The sequence below is a fragment of the Eubalaena glacialis genome, chromosome 16 (genome assembly GCF_028564815.1).
Source record: "Eubalaena glacialis isolate mEubGla1 chromosome 16, mEubGla1.1.hap2.+ XY, whole genome shotgun sequence".
In the NCBI taxonomy this organism is placed as follows: domain Eukaryota; kingdom Metazoa; phylum Chordata; class Mammalia; order Artiodactyla; family Balaenidae; genus Eubalaena; species Eubalaena glacialis.
This window is the reverse complement of record NC_083731.1, coordinates 72366374-72388393: the sequence shown is the minus strand read 5'-3', so window position 1 is coordinate 72388393 and position 22020 is coordinate 72366374. Positions and strand designations below refer to the sequence as shown.

Sequence of the window (22020 nt, the reverse complement as noted above, 5' to 3'; positions counted from 1 at the left end):
CTTGAAGTGACCCAAGGTTAGCTTTTTGCCAGGGCAACAAGATTGAAATACAAGGGGCAAAGGTGTTGAAGTATGAGGACTATGTAAGAATGAAGCAAAAACAGGAAGGGGTTAATAAATTGGGAGAAAATCAAGGAGCTAAGAGACTAAAGTAATCTTTCTGGATCTAGGTCAGTCTGTCAAATGGCTAATTAGTGGGAAATTGTTTAATGCCTTAATTGGATGTAGGGAGAGTTTTGCCACTAGGGTCAGAGATTCTTCAAATTAGAGAACATTGTACATAGTGTTTAAGGGAAAGTCTATCCATTTCATATTAAAATGTTGACCATTTCAGAGTTTTTGAATGAAATGTAAAACATCCAAAATTTATCCTGATTGGACTGGCAGATCTCTGGCTGGTTCTTGATGAAAGGATTGCTGGAAACTTAGAAAAAAAGAAGAACCTGTACCTGGCCAGCCTGTTGAACTGGGCTGTTTGAAGTGTTGTTGAAGACACCAGGGATGTGGTCAGAACTTGTTTTGGAGAGGAAAACTAAGCCAGCTGCTAGTCTTTAGTGATTATAAGGGCACTGGTGACAGAAATGAGAATGGGCACAAGGTGATATGGTTAAATGGTGTAAACCTTTTCCACAGCTGGGTAGAAGCAGTGGTCTTGAAGTGGTATGGAGATAGACTCAACATTGATGCTGACACATGTGGAATATGGAAGCATCATTAATGGTGATGAAGATAGCTAATATTCTTTTGAGGGCTTTCTGTGCCACGCACTGTTCCCATTATAAACATTTAACATGAATTTGACTCATTTGTCGCAATAATCCTATGAGGCACTGTTATCATTTCATAGAGAAAGAAGCTGAGGTAGAGAGACCAGTAACATTCCCAGAGTGTCATCAGCTTTGCGCGTGGGGGAGCCAGAATTTAACCCTAGACCGCCGACTCCAGAGCAAACGTTTCTAACCACTGTATTGTGCCATTGTAGGATAGTGCACTCATGTAATTTGTACAATATGTATTCAGTGTGTGTTGAATAATTTACATTAAACCTTAGAGGAAAATTGGTCAGTATAATTTTGGATGCTTTCTAGTTTAATGATAATTTTGTTGGATATTTTATGGAAGAAAATATAACCTAGAGCAGTGATTAAGACTGTGGTTCCTTGGGCCAGCAGCATCAACATCAGTATCGTCTGGGATCTTTTTTATTTTTTTAATTTATTTATTTATTGATTTTTGACTGCGTTGGGTCTTCGTTGCTATGTGCGGGCTTTCTCTAGTTGCGGCGAGCGGGGGCTACTCTTCGTTGCGGTACGCGGGCTTCTCATTGCGGTGGCTTCTCTTGTTGCAGAACATGGACTCTAGGCACATGGGCTTCAGTAGTTGTGGTACACAGGCTCAGTAGTTGTGGCGCACGAGCTTAGTTGCTCCACAGCATGTGGGATCTTCCCAGACCAGGGCTCGAGCCCGAATCCCCTGCATTGGCAGGTGGATTCTTAACCACTGCGCCACCAGGGAAGTCCTCATCTGGGATCTTGTTTGAAACAAATTCTTAACCCTTACCCCAGACCTGCTGCTGAGAAATCTGGGAATGGAGCCCAGCAGTGTGTGTTTTAACAAAGCCAGTTTATTCTGATGCAGGCTAAAAATTTGAGAACTACTAACCCAGAGCAAAGTGTAGTATGAGAAGGTGAATGAGAGTTTGAATTAGACTGGAGTGATACTGAGATTATCAGTGTTTTCTGGATCACATTCTTAGGACTGAAATCTGATGGGGAATTATTAGCATTAGTTTACACTCTGCATGACTCCAGTTTGGTGTGTTGATGCTACTGGTCACAAGTGAGATGGGAGGCAAAATGTCAATGGACAACAGCTATTGACAACTCAAATGCATGGTTGTATATCAGTAGTGCTATTTTCTTTCCTTTAAACATTTAAAAAATTTTGTAACATTTGATATACAAAAATAGATAATGTAGATATAAGTTTTGAAGCAATAATAAAAGAAATATCCATGAATCCAGTACTCAATTTAAGAACTAGAACAAAAGCTATCTCTCTGATTCCCATCCCTAGCTTCCTACCAGAAGTAATCCACGCCTAAGTAGTGACATTCTTGTTCAATTCTCCCGTCGCTGTACTGGCCATGGCAGGGCTGGGGAACTTGTACCCTGGGGGTTGGGCCTCTGTGTTGTAGTGAAAGTGCATGTGTGACTCCAGAGCCAGAGCATGTATGATTTAATTCCACATATAAAAGAAAAAAAAAAAAAGTAAGCCACTGTCATAAATGTGTGTAAATCATTACTTTGCTTTTCCAGATTTACCATATATGTCTGTATCCTGAAATAACATAGCATTTAATTTTGCTTGCTTGTTTTTTTATATGAAATATTCATACTGTATTTATAACAGGAAAAGATAAAAATTTTTTAACATTTCTGGATTCATTTGTGTAGCTGTAGTTCATTCTTCCTCATTGCTGAGTAATTATTGTCTAACAATTCATTTGTTTTCTTTTTAATGAACATTTGAGTTGTTTTCAAAATTTTTTGCCATTACAAACCAATGATGCCAGAAACCACTTATATATATCTCATGATGAGTATATGTAAGAGTTCCTGTAGGATTTATACCTTGGAGTAGAGTTGTTGTGTACTTGGGTATTTTTCATCTTTACCATATTTTGCCAAATTTTCTCCCCAAAATGGTTGTACCAACTGACATCTCACCAATTGCTCTACATCTTCATGAACACTCGGTGATGTAATACCTACTAATGTTTTGGCAATCTTGAGTGCAAAATGGTGTCTCACTGTGGTCTTAGTTTGTATCTTCCTGAGTAATGAGGTTGACCACCTTTTCATGTTGGCTATTATTGTTTTATCTTCTTTGAAATGCCTTTTCTTGTTTTTCTCCTGTCTTTTCCCAGTGATGTATGAGTACTTTGTATATTCCAAGTATTTATTAATTATTGTTCATGCTTCAAGTATTCTTCCGGTTTGGTTTCTTTTTTCACTTTCTGTGTGGCATCTTTCAAAGAACAGAAATTCTAAATTTTAATGAAGTTATTCTTCTGGTTTTAGCATTTTTGTATTCTGCTTAAGAAATCTTTCTCCACTTAGGGATCCTAAAGATATTTTTCTTTAAAAACTCACTGTTGCTTTTATAAATTTTCAAACCATCTGGAGTTGACTTTTCTGTATGGTGGTACAGTAGGTATCTGGTTTCTTTTTTTCCCCCACATGGATAATTATTTGGCTCAGGACCATTTATTGAACGGCCTGTCTTTTTCCCAGTGGTCTGCAATGCCATCTCTATCATATCAAGTGTCCATGTATGTTTGGGTTTATTTGAGGGATATCTTATATTGGTGAATTTATGTTCTACTTTAATATGTATATACTTTATAATATATCTTTAAAAGTTAGTAATTTTTAAAATTACAGCTAAACATAATTAATAGTAGTAACTTAGTATTAAATATCCAGTGTTCAGATTTCCCCAGCTGTCTTTTATGTATAACACACACGCACACGTGCTAATGTATGTATAAATCACATTATAGTTTGTTTGGATCAGTATCCAGATAAGGTCCATGTATTGTGATTGGTTGATATGTCTCTTAAATCTCTGTCAATCTATAGGTTCCTACTCCATTTCCCAAGCCACTCCCCCTTCCCCTTTTGCCTTGTTGCTTGTTGTTGTTAGAGAAATGGGGTTGTTTATCCTGAATTTTGCTGATTGCAACCTCGTGATGTTTAGTATGTCCTGTTCTTTTTATTTCCTGTAAATTGGTTGTTAAACGTAAAGGCTTTGTAACTTTCCTTCCTTCTTTCCTTCCTTCTTTCTTTTTCTTTCTTTCCTTCCTCCCTCCCTCCCTCCCTTCCTTCCTTCCTCCCTCATTCCCTCCCTTCCCCAAGACTGATTTGTATGTGGTATTATATACTATAAAAAAACCATACATTTTGAGATATAATTCACATACATTTTCATATCTGCTCAATATGCTTATTTTTAGCATATTCATACTAAATATGAGTTGTGCAACCATCACCATATCCAATTTTAGAATATTTTCATTACCACAAAAAGAAATGTTATGTCCTTTAGGAGTCATTCCCCATTCCCTCCTCCCCCCCCAACTAATCTTCCTCCTTTCTTCCTCCTTCCCTTCCTTCCCATGCAGCTAGGCATGTGGAATCAGGGATCAAACCTGTGCCCCCTGCAGTGGAAGCGTGGAGCCCTAACCACTGGACCGCCAGGGAATTCCTTAATCTACTTTCTATCTCTATAGATTTGTCTATTCAGGACATTTATATAAATGGAATCATATAATATGTAGCCTTTTGTGACTGACTTCTTTCATTTAGCATAATGTTTTCAAGGTTCTTGCATGTTATTAGTATACGTTAGTACTTCATTCCTTTCTAATGCCGAATGATTTTCCATTGTATGGATATACCACATTATATGTATCTATTCATCAGTTGATGGACATTTATTTCCACTTTTTGGCTATTGTGGATAGAGTTGCTATGAACATTCATGTACAAGTTTTTGTGCAGGCATATGTTTTCATATCTCTTGGGTATATACTAGGAGTAGAGTTGCTAAATCATGTGGTGACTCAATGTTTAACCTTTTGAGGAACACCCAGACTGTTTTTCAGTGGCTACACCATTTTGCAATCCCACCAGCAGTGTATGAGAGTTCCAGTTTCTCCACATTCTCACCAGTACTTAGCTGTCTTCTTTATTTTATCCATTTTAATGGGTGTCTCGTGATTTTGATTTCTGTTTCTCTGATTGCTAATTATGTTGAACATCTTTTCATGTGCTTATTGACCATTTGTTTATCTTCTTTGGAGAACTGTCTATTCAGATCCTTTGTTCGTTTTAAAATCGTATTGTCTTATTATTGAATGGTAAGGGTCCATTTATGTCGTCTAGATACAAGTCCCTTATCAGATATATGATTTGCAAATCTTTTCTCATTCCATGGGTTGGCTTTTCACTTTCATGGGTAACATATAATTTTTATTAGGTGGTACATAGTGTTGGGTTCTTTCTTTTTGTGATATTAGCAACCATTGATGAACATTGCCTAGATACATTAATTTGTTAACTGTTGTAAAGTGGTGGTATTTAAATTCTACAACTCCTTCTTTATAAGAATTCTGAGTTTGAAGTTAATGTTCCTTCAGCACATTGAAGATTATCATTTCACTGCCCTGGGGCTTCCATTGCTTTTCAGAAGTCAGCTTTGTCATAAATACCTTGAAACATGAATGAACCAGTTGTTGGCAAATTTAGTTTTTATTGTCCCAGAGCTATTGTTTTCTAACTGTATCACCACTCGACAGGCCAATTTTATATCCTTATATAGTCTTCAACCTCCTTCTCCCCAAGTAAAATTTTTACATTTGCTTCAATTAGTATATTTAGAAAAACAGACTGGGTAGCCCAAGGAACAAGTATATAAATATCTGTATTGTAGAGAATTTTAAAAACAGGCTTATTTAGGTATAGTTTATATATAGTATAATTTGCTCATTGTTAGTATAAAGTTTGATTTTTAGTAAACTTTTCAGTTGTGCAGCCATCACCAAAATCCAGTTTTAGAATACTTCCATCACCCCAAAAAGTTCCTTCCTGTCCTTTTCTGAAATTATTTATTTATTTTTGTTATAGAGAGTCTTAACCTGGAGTTGACAGAGGCTTTCTGATGGCTCTAAAACCACTTGAAATTATATGTAAACAATATGTTCTATAGGGCTTGTGTTTTTAAAAGGGCAAAATTTTAATAAAGTGTCAATTATACAAATGCAGGCTTCTCTTGTTTTTAGGGTTGACTGGGGATATACAAATTACTGTGTTGAAAAGTTGCATAGGATAGTATGACTGTGCTACCAACTGGATGCACATTTAGGTTCATAATTTTTTTTAAATTTTTATGGATTGCTTTTTCTTAAAGTTTAATTTTGTCATACACATATATAATTCATTTTCATACGGTTCTAAAGTCAAATGTAACCTAGTTTCCTTGAGCTCTCTACCTTATTTCCTCCCTATTCCCATATATTTATGTGTAAAATAGTTCTATGCAATCTATTTTATATATTTCTTTCAGTATTTTTTTTTTTTTAGAGAAGGCTTTGGGTCTTTTTTTTTTTTTTTTTTAATTTATTTTTGGCTGCATTGGGTCTTTGTTTCTCCACGCGGGCTTTCTCTAGTTGTGGCAAGCGGGGGCTACTCTTCCTTGCGGCACATGGCCTTCTCATTTTGGTGGCTTCTCTTGTTGCGGAGCATGGGCTCTAGGCGCATGGGCTCTAGGTGCGTGGGCTTCAGTACTTGTGGCACGTGGGCTCAGTAGTTGTGGCTTGTGGGCTCTAGAGCACAGGCTCAGTAGTTGTGGCACACGGGCTTAGTTGCTCTGCGGCATGTGGGATCTTCCCAGGCCAGGGCTTGAACCCGTGTCCCCTGCATTGGCAGGTGGATTCTAAACCACTCTGCCACCAGGGAAGCCCTTTCAGTATGTTTTTTGATATTTTAGAAGGTTTATATTTTTGTTATGGTGGTTAGTTAGCTTTATTTAGTCCCTTCTCTTTTAGTTATTGTCTACTGCTTCCCTATTTTGTGCATTTTGGAAATTGGTAGTGACCTCTTCTTCCCCTCCTCCTCAGCATCTGATGTAAAATATATCCTTTTTTTGGAAAGGTTTTTTTATAAAAAGGTTTGCTTGTTTATTTATTTATTTTTGTAGCTGTGCTGCGCAGCTTGTGGGACCAGGGATTGAACCATGCCCTCGGCAGTGAAAGCACTGAGTCCTAAACCACTGGACCGCCAGGGAGTTCCCTTTAAAAGTTTCTAAAAATTGACCTTTATTTTGAGATAATTGTAGAGTCACATGCAATTGTAAAACATAATACAGAGAGACCCTTTACTCAGTTCCCCCAATGGTAACATCTTGCAGCGTTATAGTAAAATATTGATATTTATACAGTCAAGATATAAAACATTTCCATCACCACAGGGATCTCTCATGTTGCCATTTTGTAGCCATGCTCACTTCCTCCCATCCTGCCCCCTCCTCAGCCCCTGGCAACCACTAATCTCTTCTTCATTTCTATAATTTTGTTATTCCAAGAATGTTATATAAATGGAATCATATGGTATATAACCTTTTGGAATTGGCTTTTTTTCTCTTAGCGTAATTCCCTGGAGATTCACCCAAGCTGTCGCTTGTATCAATAGTTTATTCCTTTTTATTGTTGGACAGCACTCCGTGGTATGGATGTACCACAGTTTCTTTAAACTGCGAAGAATGTCTGGGTTCCAGGTTTGGGTTATTATGAATAAAGCTTCTATAAACATTTGTGTACAGGTTTCTTGTGAACATAAGTTTTCATTTCTCTGGAATAAATGTTCAGTAGTTGCTAAGTCCAATGTATTTGCATGTTTAGTTTTTTAAGAAATGATTTTCCAGGTATTGTTTTACATTCCCACCAACAATGTAGGAGTTTCTCCACATCTTCCCCAGCATTTGTGTTGTCTCAGTTATTTAATTTAGCTGTTCTGATAGGTGTGTAGTAATAACTCATTTTGGTTTTAATTTGCATTTCCCTAATAGCTAATAATATTGAACATCTTTTCATATACTTATTTGCCATCTGTATATCCTCTGATGAAATGTCTCTTCATTTCTTTGGCCTGTTTTCTAATTTAATTGATTGTGTATTCTAAGTTTGAGTAAGAGTTCTCTGTATATTCCAGATACCAGTCCTTTATCATATATATGTGGTTTGCAGGTATTTTTTTTCTGTCTCTAGCTTGTTTTTTCATCCTCTCCACATGGAAGCTTTCTCAGAGCAAAATGTTAACATTTTGATGAGGTCCAGTTTACCAGTTATTCCTTTTGTGGATCATGCTTTTAGGGTCAAGTCTAAGAATTCTTTGCCTAGTTCTAGATCCTAAAGTTTCTTTCTTAATTTTCTTCTAAAAAATTAGTTTATAGTTTTACATTTAAACATGATTCATTTTGTGTTATTTTTTGTGTAAGGTATGAGTCTTAAGTTGAGGTTCATATATTTGTCTATCAATATCTACCTGAACAGCATCATTTGTTGAAGAGTCTAACTTTCCTCCATTGAATTGCTTTCATACCTTTGTCAAAAGTCAGCTGAGCGTACTTGTGTAGGTCTGTTTTGTGTTCTCTATTCTATTCCATTGATCAGTGTATATATTTCTTCACCAATATCACACAAGTGTTTATTACTGTAGCTATATAATAAATCTTGGAGTTAGATAGACTGATTTCTCCCACTTTTTTTTTTTCTCAAAATTGTTTTAGCTATTCTAATTACTTTGGCTTTCTGTATAAACTTTAGTATTACTGGGATTTGAAAGCAATTATGCTAAGTCTATATATCATTGTGAGGAAAATTGACATCAAGTTGAGTCTACCAATCCATGAACACAGTGTGTCTCTCCATTTTTGTTTTAGATTCTTGAATTCCTTCATCAGTGTTGTATCATTTTCAACATCTGTATCCTGTACATGTATTGTTAGGTTCGTACCTAAGTATTTATTTTTTTGAGAGGTTATTAATGATATTGTTTGTATTTTTAATTTTGATGCCCATGTGTTCATTGCTAGTATATTGCTGGAGGAATCAGACTCCCTGCCTTCAGACTATACTACAAAGCTAAAGTAATCAAAACGGTACAGTACTGGCACAAACAGAAATATAGATCAATGAACAGGATAGAAAGCCCAGAAATGAACCCACACACCTATGGTCAATTAATCTATGACAAAGGAGGCAAAAATATACAATGGAGTAAAGACAGTCTCTTCAATAAGTGGTGCTAGGACTTCCCTGGTGGTCCAGTGGGTAAGTCTCTGCTCTCCCAATGCAGGGGGCCGGGGTTTGATCCCTGGTCGGGGAACTAGATCCCGCATGCATGCCGCAACTAAGAAGTCCGCATGCCACAACTAAAGATTCTGCACACTGCAACAAAGATGCTGTGTGCTGCAACTAAGACTCAGCACAGCCAAAATAAATATTAAAAAAAAAAAGTGGTGCTGGGAAAACTGGACAGCTACATATAAAAGAATGAAATTAGAACGTTCCCTGTATTTTTAATTTTGATGCCCATGTGTTCATTGCTAGTCTATAGGCATACAAATTGATTTTTATATTTTTATCTTGTATCCTGTGACCTTGTTGAACTCACTTATCAGATCTACCATATGTGTGTGTGTATATATATCTGACGTCCAGAGGCATCTGTCTTGTCTTTTCTCTTCTCTTTTCTTTCTTTTTTTCTTTTTCTTTTTTTTGAAATCCATTAGTCTTTCTAATATATCATGGTATTGGTTTTTCTGGGTTGATTTCCCAGGTACATTGTGTGCTTTTTCAGTATTTTATTTCAAGTCTTTTAGTTTCAGGATATTTTTCCTTTTAATTATTATCTTTATTGTCACTTTAATTCTAATAATTTTCACCTTCATTTCTTTTTGATTAAAATTTTAGTTCTTTGCACATTCTGTATCTCTTAAGCATTACCTGTTGTGTTGTGTGATTGTTCTTGGTTAGGTTTCCTTTGTGAAATATTTTTTTATTTTATTTCAAATTCTTTTCTGATTTCTAGTACCTCATTACTGAGTTTTTCTAATTCTGATTATAATGTTCTTTCACATCTTCTATCATTCTCTAGGATATAATTTTTACATGTTTTGTTGGTACAGCTTTTTGGTAGTCTTTTAATGCATCATTCTGCTCCTTGTGTCTTATGGCATAGAATTTGACCCCAATCCTTTTATATTGTACTTTATAATAGGTTTTCCTGAACTCTTTGGAGTGAGTGGTGGGTCAGGATAGCTTTTCTAGCTTTACCACTCTAGACCCCCTTTTTCTGTTTTTTTTTTTTAAGTGATTAAATAAAAATATATTTATTTATTTATTTATTTATTTATCTTCCTATTTTCTGAGATCTGGCTCTTGTTTCACTACCCACTTTTATCTGGATCCTCTCTTTACTTTGCCCCAATTGTGCATGTCTTGATCACTTGGAATTCTTTTTTTGTTTGTTTGTTTATAAATTTATTTATTTTTTCATTTATTTAATTTTTGGCTGCATTGGGTCTTCGCTGCTGCACGCGGGTTTTCTCTAGTTGCTGAGAGTGGGGGCTACTCTTTGTTGCAGTGAGCAGGCTTTTCTTTGCGGCAGCTTCTCTTGTTGCGGAGCACAGGCTCTAGGCGCACGGGCTTCAGTAGTTGTGGCTCGTGGGTGCTACAGCGCAGGCTCAGTAGTTGTGGCGCACGGGATTACTTGCTCCGCGGCATGTGGGATCTTCCAGGACCAGGGCTCGAACCCATGTACCCTGCATTGGCAGGCAGATTCTTAACCCCTGCGCCACCAGGGAAGCCCAGATCACTTGGAATTCTTTTCCTGGAAATTTCTTTTCAGTTATAGGGCTTTTTCCAGGTAGGGGGACTTCAGCCCCTTGCTTTTGAGTCTACTCTCGTCATATTTTACAATGTTAGCATGTGCAGAAGATCCCTTCCATTTGCAGCTATTCTCAAGTTGCCTTTCTAAACTCTAGCGATTCATGATTTGGGGTTCTGCTCCCCTCAAGTCCTTCAGTTACCCAGTTACTTCTGCTCTTCTGTTTCCTTCTGCAGATATGCTGAGACCATGTGAGTCCTATAGTTGGTGATTTAACCAGATCCTTCTTGTATTTGAGAATTTGTGGGGTTACCTTGTCACCCAATCTTGTAGATTTTATCCATGGGGTTTTGGTTTGGCTGTCCTGGTAACTTTTTTTTTTGGCCATGTGGCATGTGGGATCTTATTTCCCCTACCAGGGATTGAACCTGCGCTCCCTGCATTGGAAGCACAGAGTCTTAACCGCTAGACCGCCAGGGAAGTCCCATCGAGAGGTTTATTCAGGAGAATGGCAACACAGGTTTGCATTAAAAAAAAGAATGCTCTGGCTGCATTGTGGAAAACTGATTCAGTGTGCAGAAGGAGACTAGTTAGGAGACTAGTAGTGATCCGGGTGACATGTGACATGATGGTGGCTTAGTCTAGGATAGTGGCAATAAAGCTAGAAGGTTTGAATCCTATTTTGGTGACTCCATTAGATGTCAGAGAATGAGAGTGAGTAGACATGGATGATCTCCCAGGATGTGGGTTCTTGCAACTGTTTGGATGGTTGCACTGTTTCCTAATGTTGGGAATATTCATGGAATCGTAGGGGGTGTTTTTTTGGGAGGGGAAGATGGGGGAGCAGGTGTGATATTTATAAGCAGCTGAGTTTGAGGCCTTACAATGATCTGTCCTCTAATCCTAAGCATACACACGTGCACACATATTTTAATTCTTCAGCAAGCCTTTTCCTGACCCTCTGATCATGTCTCCTGATATAGAACTTTATTATTTACTTTCCTATCTTAACATTTAACAGACTCGTGTTACTGCTTATTATTACCATCTTTTTCCCTAGAACAGCTGCTGGCAAACTTTTTCTTAAAAGGAGAGATAGTAAATATTGTAGGCTTTGTGGGCCAAGAGACAAAAATTAAGTTAATGTAGACACTTAATATCATTTATAATGTAACCACTTAAAAATATACGAACTATTCCTGTGGGGCCCTGCAAAAATAGACAACTTGCCAGAATTGGCCCATAGGCTGCAGTTTGCTCACCACGGTACTAGACTGTAATTGCTATACTTGCCTCCTAGTTGCAGGCATATTGCCCTGGAGCATTTTGGTTGAATTTAGTAAATTTTTGTCAAATGAGTGAATATTATACTTACAGATTTGAAGCCCAGGCGAGAGAGCTGAATAAAGATAGATATTTGGGAGTGGTCTTCAAACAGTAATTGAAGACATAAGAGTAGATGAGATCACTTGGGAAGAATGTAAGGGAGGAGAGGCCCTAAGAAGAAGCCTTTTTCTGTAACTTAAACAGAGAGGAGAATGAGTGATGACTAACTCAAAGGTACTTGTATCATAGATGGTAGTCAGTACCTGTTGCTAACTGACCTAAGCCATTTGGCCATTTACACTCATAGGTTCTTTTGGATGAATAGGAGGCCTTTAACTATATAGGTAGGTGAGGGCAATAGGTGGTTTTCCTTAGAAATTTTACTATCAGTGAGTTACGTTATTTTTTTTCTGTTTTCTTTTTTTTTTTCTTTCTTTTTGGCCGCTCTGCGTGGCTTGTGGGATCTTAATTCCCCAACCAGGGATTGAACCTAGGCCCTTGGTAGTGAAAGTGCTGAGTCCTAACCACTGGACCGCCAGGGAATTCCCAGTGAGTTATATTATAATAAAATAATAAAACAAGCCTTAGACAGAATTTGCTACCCATACAAACATGTATTAGCAAGCAGTCACAAAAAGTCATATAGCTTGTTTTATGGGTTTAGCTCTTTTAGACTCTACTACCTTGTAATAAAACTTCAACCCTAAGCAGATACCAGAAAGATCTGACTAGGATTAGCGGACAGAATCCTCCAAGATGGGGTGGGACACAGGATCAAAAGGAAGCTTAGACTCAGAAACTTCTCTGAAGACAGATTGCAGGGCTTGTCAGATTCTTAAACCTCAAACAGGTAAGAATCAAGACACTTGTACAGTATTTCTAGTTAATCCATATATCTTGAACAATTCCAGTTCAGCAATATAAAATTATTTCCAACATCTCTTATGCTAATTAACAAACACATGTCTAAATTCAGATGTTGATATTCGAAACACTTACTAATTGGGAGCTAACCTCTGATTTGGGCACTTCACATGCTAACTAACACCCTGTGAAGTGTGGATTCCTAATTTAGAGTACTTCAGAAGTTAACTTATCACTTCTATCCAGGCTGAAGTAGTATTTTAATGGAAATTACAGTGTAGCAGTAACTTGATCATATTTTGGAGGGGATAGGCTGCCTGGGTCTTTTTGTTGTGTACTATCTTATAACAATTTGTAAACAATTAAATGTAGTAGTTATTGCAATGAAAATACTTTTTCTTCTCAGCTCTAGTAACAATTGGATTAGATGTTTATACAGGCAAATTTTTGACAATTGGTGCAATTCTAATCTCCACGTGAATAAAGACAGCTTTCTTTACAGAGTGATCAAGTAACACTTCATTAATATTGGTATTTGATTGCTCAATATTTATTACAGTTTGTATGATTAATTTATACATAAAGCATTCTCTATATTGATAGTGTTGAAGCCTAAATGCAGAAACATATTAAATATAGAATTAGATTCAGGGCTCTTTCTTTGTACTGTTGAACCCTGTTAGTGATAATAGTTTTATCAATGCATCATTCCATCACATTAAATAAATGTTACTAATTTGAATTTTGTTTGGCAGTTTTGTTTATATTTAATATATATCTATATTTAAGCACGAGTTTATATCTAGGTTAATATTTCAATATATTTAACAAAGTTTGTAATTTGGGTTCCATGGGATATTTTTTCCCTGCAAAGAGATTAATTTATCACTGCAGTTTAAGAAAACTTGACAGAGATACCATAACAAAAGAATCATTAAATAAAATAATAGCATACTGCATCTAGCAGTATATTAAAATAATAATATACCATGACATGTAGCCTTTATTCTGAAAATGTAGCCATTTATCATATTTGTATGTGTAATAAAGTAATCCATTATATCACTATGTCAAGGGGAGAAGGGATAGCTAGTCATTTCACTAATTCCTGTTAAGACATTCCTGATAGAGCCTCTTAGTAAATTGTAGAAGGATACTTCTTTATCTTTTGATACAAAATATCTATCCCAAATTTATTTTCATTTTTTTGTGATTTTAAGGCCATGACAGTGAGACATTTACTTTTTTTTAAACATGAATCGTTTGCAATAGAATACATTAGTTGCAAGAGAGGCCGCGATAATGAGAGGCCCGCGCACCGCGATGAAGAGTGGCCCCCACTTGCCGCAACTAGAGAAAGCCCTCGCACAGAGACGAAGACCCAACACAGCCATAAATAAATAAATAAATAAAATAAAAACAAAAACCCAAAGTTTAAAAAAAAAAAAAAAGAATACATTAGTTGCAAGCATCAAAAATCAGCTCTGGCTGACTTAAGAGCAAAACCATAATTTATTAGAAGAATATGAGGTAGTTCAAAGAATGAGTTACGGACACCAGGTAACTAGGAACATAGCAAGTTCAGGATATAAGCATGGTTCACTACCTTGTCCAAATGCTTCCTTTGGAAATTAATGTGCTTTTTTTTTTCTTTCCACTTTGCTCTAGGTTTAGAGTTATAGGGGAGAGTTCTGCTGGCTGAGTTTAAGCTCATGCCCTATTTTTGCTAGGAGAAAGTGAGATGCTTTAATAGATGGTTCCATCAAGACTGTACACAATAGAGAGTATATAATTCCCCATAGAAACCTGGGTGCAGTTAGGAAACGGGGATGGATCCTAGGCAGCCAAGCTCTACCTCCCACTCCCCACAAAACTAACCAACAGATATCCAGTAAAATAGACAGGAGTTTTGGCTTTTTAACCTCCTGTAGTTCATCATTTAAAGTCTAAAACTGATTAATCCTTAATCTTTAAAAATAGAATCTTAAACAAATTTAAATCTTAAATGCCAGAGACCTTAATTTATGTACTAGCAGTATCAATATTTAGATACTTATGAAATTTTTGTTTTTCTTTTTAGACAATGCGAAGACACAGAAATGAAGTGACAGTTGAACTGCGAAAGGTAAGAGTGATTTGTGTTTAATAAAAAATAATTAGATTTTTTCTGATGTTAAAATTTTGTATAACTTGAATAATGAAAATACTACGGCAAATTAGTGGGCATCCCTAAAACTACACAGCATAAAAATATATCATTAAATAATTTATAATGGTATACATTTATAGAAGCTTCCATTTATTGAGTTACCAGGCACTGTGTGAAGTACTTTACCACTGTCATTGAAATTCTCACAACATCTGATGAAGTTGCTATTGTTTTTTCTTAATAACCTCTTTCTATGTGGGCTGTGTGCTAGACAGAATTCCTCCACCTTCCTCATGTAGAAGTTCCATGTCCTTGTTAAAGACACTTTAGAAAAATAAAGTAGAATAATCTTATATCTTACCAATTGAATGCAACTGCTGTTAAAATTTATTTTATTTTCTTCCATTATTTTTGAATTACCTTCATTAGATTGTGTTTTCATGCAAGCAGATTTTATTTTAAGCAAATTTTAATTACCAATTAACAAAGTACACATAATAAATTCTGTCTATATACATGTACATTTAAAAAAATAGATTTGAAACTTATTTCTAAATCTTTGTGTTTGTCTTAGATTAGATTTTCTTGATCTAATTCACTCCTAAAACTCATATATTAAATTATCATCTTGAAACCTTTTCAGTTTTAGAGAGAAAGAAGGTCTTGATTCTGAGAGTACACACTCTCTCAGTGAGTCACTAGAATCAAATGGACCTGTGCATTTATTTACTCAATAAGTATTATCATACCCACTTTGTGTTATTAATTTTTACTCAGCATCGATCTTATGCTCCTTGGTATAGTATATAGTTCCTGAGATCCATTCTCCTGTACCCCCTCTGCTCTATTTTTTATTAAATTTGAAAAATACTTGCTAATCCCATGTTCTTTCAACTCCTTAACTTCATGGATACTTACAGATTAACATCAGTGCAAGTTTTTTCAGCTCCTTGGGTCATTTGGACCAGAGAAGTGAACTAAGCCTTAGCTTAATAAAGTAAGGTGAGCTCCTTGCCAGTCGTAACACTTCGGACTTAGCTTCTTTTTCTTTTCTTTTTAACTTTTTATTAACATATAACACACCTACAGAAAAGTCAACACAACTTAAGTGTACAGCTTGATGAATTTTCACAAAGTGAACATATCTGTGTAACCAGCTCCTAGATCAAGAAAGAAACACTACCTGTATCCCAAGGCCCCTTCACAGTTTCTGCTTTCCCCCAAAGGCAACCATTATCCTGATTTCTAACATTATAGATTATTTTACATATTTTGCATATTTTGAACTTTATATAAATAGAATGGTGTGTATCCTTTTGTATCTGGTTTCTCATTCATCATGTAAAGATCATTCTCTGTAATAGAGCTGATAGGAATAAAATTGGAATTAAGTAATTATTCATTTTTTGTTATCTCTTCACATTACACCAGCTCTCCCCAGATGTGAACCTTCACTTTCCCTTAACTTTTCATGCTTGGAATACAATTCTGAAACTTTTGTATTGGTCTTAGTATTACTCAGAATCCTCTCCTGTTTTAAGCTTTTTCACCCTTCTGATATGCTTATAAATCTAAGCTATTCACTTATATTTATATTTGGTGATTTGTTCCTTTTATAGTTGTGCTGCCCTCTGTATATAATTTATAGAATTAAAATTTCTTGCTTATCAGAGTACATCTTTTTAAATATTCACCTTGGTTTCTTCAGAGACAGCTTTCTTATCTCTTCTTTTTTTTCCTTCTGGATAACATTATTTCCTTTCCAATTACTATGATTAATTCCTGAAAAATCCTTGTAGGAGGATCAAAATGAAATTAACTGAAGAAATCTCAAGCAGTTCCTTATTTCACATTTCAGAATTCCCTAAGTAAGCAGCAGAAAGTGACCCTTTCCTGAAACAAAGCCTATACTTCAAAGCTTAATTGATTTTGATATAATTCTCCAGAGGTGTGTAGAGCCCTTCAAAAGAAGATTCCTCCACTCTTTATGGTCAGAGTGTCTGCCTCTCATTTCAGCCTTGCTGTCTCTATTGCTCCATTGAGGAGACAGTCACAGCATTGTTATCACTGACATTGAGATTCTTGAAAATACAAGAAAGAGAGCTAGTTCCCAGTTTCTTAGATGAGCTCTACACACTTCTGTTAGATGGTAAGCTTCTAAAGTGAAGGTAGTAACCACACTCCCCCACCCAGCCCCGACCCCCAACCCCAGTACTCCCAGGTCTCTCTCCTAGCCCATCCCAAAATGCCCAGTCAAATTCTGGACATGTAGTTGGTACTCATTACATACTCATGTTCAAGAATTTAATTGAATTATGATATCTTAAATTTTTACTTAAATTTAAATCATTTATTGAAACTTTAAGAAAAACACTTTAGATATAGAACAGTGCTCAGAAGCACTGATCTGTGACAGGTCAGGGAGCTTGTGTCAAAATGTTAAACAAGACACTGCTTCCTTTACCATGGAAGTCTTTCTGCCTAAATAAATGAATAATGGGACTAAACGGTGTGTTCATTTTCACAGTTGATTACTAGCACAAGTTCCTTATCTTGTAGCAAACCTACAACAAATAGTTCGAGGACGTTTAGCCAGTGACCATACTTTGAATAACACTGATACTGATCTATAAAAATTGAGGGTGAAATCTAGTTATTAATATGTAGTGCTTTACTGGCCTCAGACTCTTTTTGTTTGAACTCTTTTGTTTTCTTTTGTCTCCTTGATCTCTTGCTTTCTTATTTAATTAGGCCCTTATGCATCAACATTTACACAGAAGTCTGTATTTCTGTTTTATATCATGTCGTAAACAGAGTTACATAGGAATTAAATAACTTGCGTAAAGTCACACAGCTGAAAAATGGCAGAGCTGAGCTTTTAACCATTATGCTATAATGCCTCTCAATGTAAATGTTTAAGTGAATAATGCCTTATAAATTGAAAATTGATCCAAAACCTGTCACTGGCATTTATAACTTTGGCACATTGTATTAAACTTGATATAATCTTCTCTTGGTGATTGATATGCCATAGTACTTTACTGTCATTGGATCTGGGATCGGGGCAGGTTGAGTTCTTACATAAAGCAAAACACCACCAAAATGCCCATTGGACTGATCAGATCCAGTACTTGTTTTAGTTGTCTGACTTAAGTAAAATATCTCCTTTTTAAAATAGCCTAAATCCCCCATATTAACAAGCTAAAGAAGAAGCGTCATATGGTCATATCAATTGATGCTGAAAAAGCATTTGACACCCCATTCCTGATAAAACTCAACAAATTAGACATAGAAGGGGATTACCTGGACTTGATAAACAGCATCTACAAAAAAACCCATAGCTAACATCATACTTAATGGTGAAAGACTAAATGCTTTCCCCCTAAGATCTGGGAACAAGACATGGATGTCCATTCTCACCACTCTTATTTATTGTAGTGCTGGAAGTTCTAGCCAGTGCTGTAAGTCAAGAAAAAGAAATAAAAGACATAATTTGGAACAGAAGAAATAAAACTCTCCCTATTTCTAGATGACATGATTATCTATGTAAAAAATGCTGAAGAATCTACAAAAAGGTTTCTAGAACTAATAAGTGAGTTTGGCAAGGTCACAGAAAACAAGATCACACATAAAAGTTAATCACATATATGCTAACAGTGAGCTTGCAGAAACCAAAATTAAAAGCACAGTGCCATTTATAAGCACTCCAAAGAACATAAAATACCTTGATATACATTAAGAAAACATGTATAGGATCTGTATGCTGAATATTATAAAATGCTGATGAAAGAAATCAAATAAGACTTAAGTAAATGGAGAGGCATATACTGTGGTCATTGACTTAGTAAAGATGCCTGTTCTCAAATTTATCTGTTGTTATCAAACTCTCTCCAAGGTTTTTTTGTAGACATAGACAAGCTTATTCTAAAACGTACATGGAAAGGCACAAGCTCTAGAGGAGCTAAAATAATCCTGATAAAGAGTAAAATAGGAGCAGTTGCTCTACCCAATATTAAGGCTAATAGAATAGCTACAGTAATGAATACTGTGTGGTATTGGCAGAAGGATAGACATGAGTGGAACAGAGATAGAGCCCAGAGATCAACCCGTACAAAAACACCTAACTAATTTTTGGCAGAGGTGCAAAACTAATTTAATGGACGAAGGATAACATTTTAAACAAATGGTACAGTACTAGAACAATTGGACATCCATAGGCAAAAAGAAAAGAAAAAGAACCTCAACCTAAATCTCACACCTTATACAAAAACACAAAATGGATCCTAGATGTAAAAGTAAAGCATAAAGCTTTTAGAAACAAAAAATTGGAGTAAAATCATCAGGATCTAGAACCAGGCAAAGAGTTCTTATACTTCACCACAAAATCATAATCCATAAAAGGAAAATCGGATGTTAACAAATTTAAAAATTTTGCTCTGTGAAAACCCATGTGAATAGGATGAAAATACAAGCTAGAGACTGGAAGAAAACCGCATATCCATTACAGGACTGGTATCTAGCATATGTAATGAACTCTTAAAGCTCAGTAGTAAAAAAAACCCGAGACAATCCAATTAGAAAATGGGCAAAAGATATGAAGAGACATTTCATTAAAGGAGATATACCAACAGCAATCATGCTGCTGCTGCTGATGATTAATGCATCATTAGCCATCAGGGAAATACGGACTAAGACAAACTAAAAGCCTGTATCAGAGTGGCTAAAATAAAAAAATAGTGATAATACCAGATGCTGGTGGGGATACAGAGAAACTGGATCACTCATACATTGCTGGTGGGAATGTAAAATGGTACAGACACTCTGGAAAACATGCAAACTACTGATAGAAGCAGCAGCTTGCATGAATTTCTAGAGAATTATGCTGGGCAAAAAAAGCCCATCACAAAAAGATTATATACTGTATGATTCCATTCATAGAATATTTTTGAAATGATAAAATTTTGGAGATGGAGGACAGATTAGTGGTTATTGGGGGTTGGTAGGGGCCGGGAGGTGAGAGGGCATTTTCTGGTTTTGGAACTGTTCAGTATCTTGACTATAATGGTGGATACAAGAACATACACAGGTGATAAAATTGTATAGAACTAAATACACATAAACACACATACAGTGAATGCAAGTAAGACAGAAAATCTGAATAAAATCAGTGGATTGTATCAATGTCAGTGTCCTGGTTGTGATGTTTTACTATAGTTTTGCAAAGTGTTATCGTTGGGGAAACCTGGGCAAAGTGTACGAGGGATTTCTGCATTATTTCTTACAACTGCATGCAGATTTACAATTATCTCAATAGAAGTTTTAATTAAAAAACCCTGAATTAGTAAATTAGAATCCATTTGAAAAGAAGAAAAGCAGCCATTTGTTAAGATCAGTTAAGTGATTCTGCAGGAACAATAATTTGTGTTAGGTTGTCAGATTTTTACCTGATTGATGAACAAGTAATGTTGTTTTTTTTGGTTTTTTTTTCCCTCCAATTTTCAGTTGAGGTATAACACACTGAGCAGAGTGCCCAAAATGTAAACATAATATATAAAACTCCTGGGTGAATATTCATGTAACCACCCAGCAGTAGTGTCACTTCATAAATGTTTATATTGAGGGGAAGATCTATCTTGTGAGCATTTTTTTTCTACCTCTATAGAAGCATTTAGATGCAACCAGAGTTGGACTACATCTTAAAAAAAGCAAGCAGTAGAATATATTTAAGAAACAGTCTCTGTAGCCACCACAGTCTCAGCTCTGCAGTCTCTGGGTTCAAATCTTTACTGATATTTCCCAGGTATATAATTTAGTTTAGCCAGGTTCTCTGTGTCCCCATTTATTCATCTGTAAAATAAAGATTTAAGTTTTACAGGACTAGCACTAGATAAAGATTTAAAACAATGAGGGTATTGCTGGGTAAAAACAAATTTAATTACTTATTTAAGTTTGAAGTGTGGCTCGTAAATAATTATCTGTCCTTCATCACATATGTAAGAAGTGACTGCTGACTTGTTCCATATATTTAGGTATGGGATTGCAAACTACTTTTTCAAGATGGAATGAAAAAGAAGAACTTTATATAGAGATTAATAACAGAATTTGTTAAGTCAAAAAATATTAGGTCAAGTCATAAGAAATTGCCTGTAATTAAGCTTTTTGATCTACAAAGTGGCAATTCCATGTGGTTCAACCAAATGTCAGAAAACAGAAGATCTAAAAAGTATTAAATACATACATGGGATACTAGATTAATAATGGATTTCTAAAGGAACTTTAAAATGGATGTAATCTGTGTGTATGTGTTTGGAGATAAGGTAGGTGTTGAAACTAAGCCAGTTTCCATCTCCTCTGAGCTCCCCTCCCACTTGACAAAAGAAAAAGATACCTTTTATAGGTGCTGAATTTATAGTACAATCTCTAAGACGGTAAAAATCTCTAGGTGACAAGCAAAAGGACAGTTTAAGTTACTGGTTTTGGTGACGCCTCCTTTAATGGTTAATCACATCACGAGAAACCTGCCCAGAGACTGATTATCTTAACTTGGGTTGTACATATTTTTTTGCTGAGAGTGAAGTACGACTTTCGTGCCCTAGGGTGCCCAAAATGGACTATGTTAGGATGTTTTCAGTTCAAATATGAAGGTTGTTACTTAATTTTTGATAAAAGAAACAACTTACTAAGATGGTATAATAATACTAAACTTGTGTATGCCCAAATATATGTAAGCCAAAATTGACAAAATTACAAGGAGAAATTTGTCAAAGACATAATCATTGTGGGAGAACTTTTGTCAACAATAAACACACTAGTTAACAGGAGATAGAAAGGTATATAGCTTAATATGTGAATATTATCTAATAAACACATATAAACCCCATGCATATTTGAAAATTGGTTTTGTGATAGTATAAAGCCATAGTTGCTACCCTGTGCAGTGAGGTACCATGGGGCTCCATAGTGAATCAGAGGAATACCTTGGGATATTCTAAATTTTTGTGAGAAACACAGTGACACTTAACATTTCAGATACCACAGAATCATTAGATCTTGAAATAGTTCACAATTTAAACATTAGATTGCACTGTGTTTTTTTCAATCACATATTTTGTCTGAGTGAAATAAAATTATTTTCTTTTAACGTCTGTGTTTTTCCCCCCAAATTACTATTGAGTTGTTTGGACCTAACCACCTGATAAAGGAAACTGTGGGGTACTTCCTTTGGCCTAC

At 35.7% G+C, this 22020-nt stretch overlaps 1 protein-coding gene across 1 annotated transcript in view; it reads left to right on the top strand.

The window, feature by feature from the left end:
* The window catches only part of KPNA3 (karyopherin subunit alpha 3), an 89058-nt gene that overhangs the window by 35590 nt on the left and 31448 nt on the right, over positions 1-22020 (top strand). The window contains exon 2 of the mRNA XM_061171191.1: positions 14722-14766. Within this exon, the coding sequence (XP_061027174.1) occupies positions 14722-14766 (45 nt within the window). The remainder of the gene's footprint in view (positions 1-14721; positions 14767-22020) is intronic.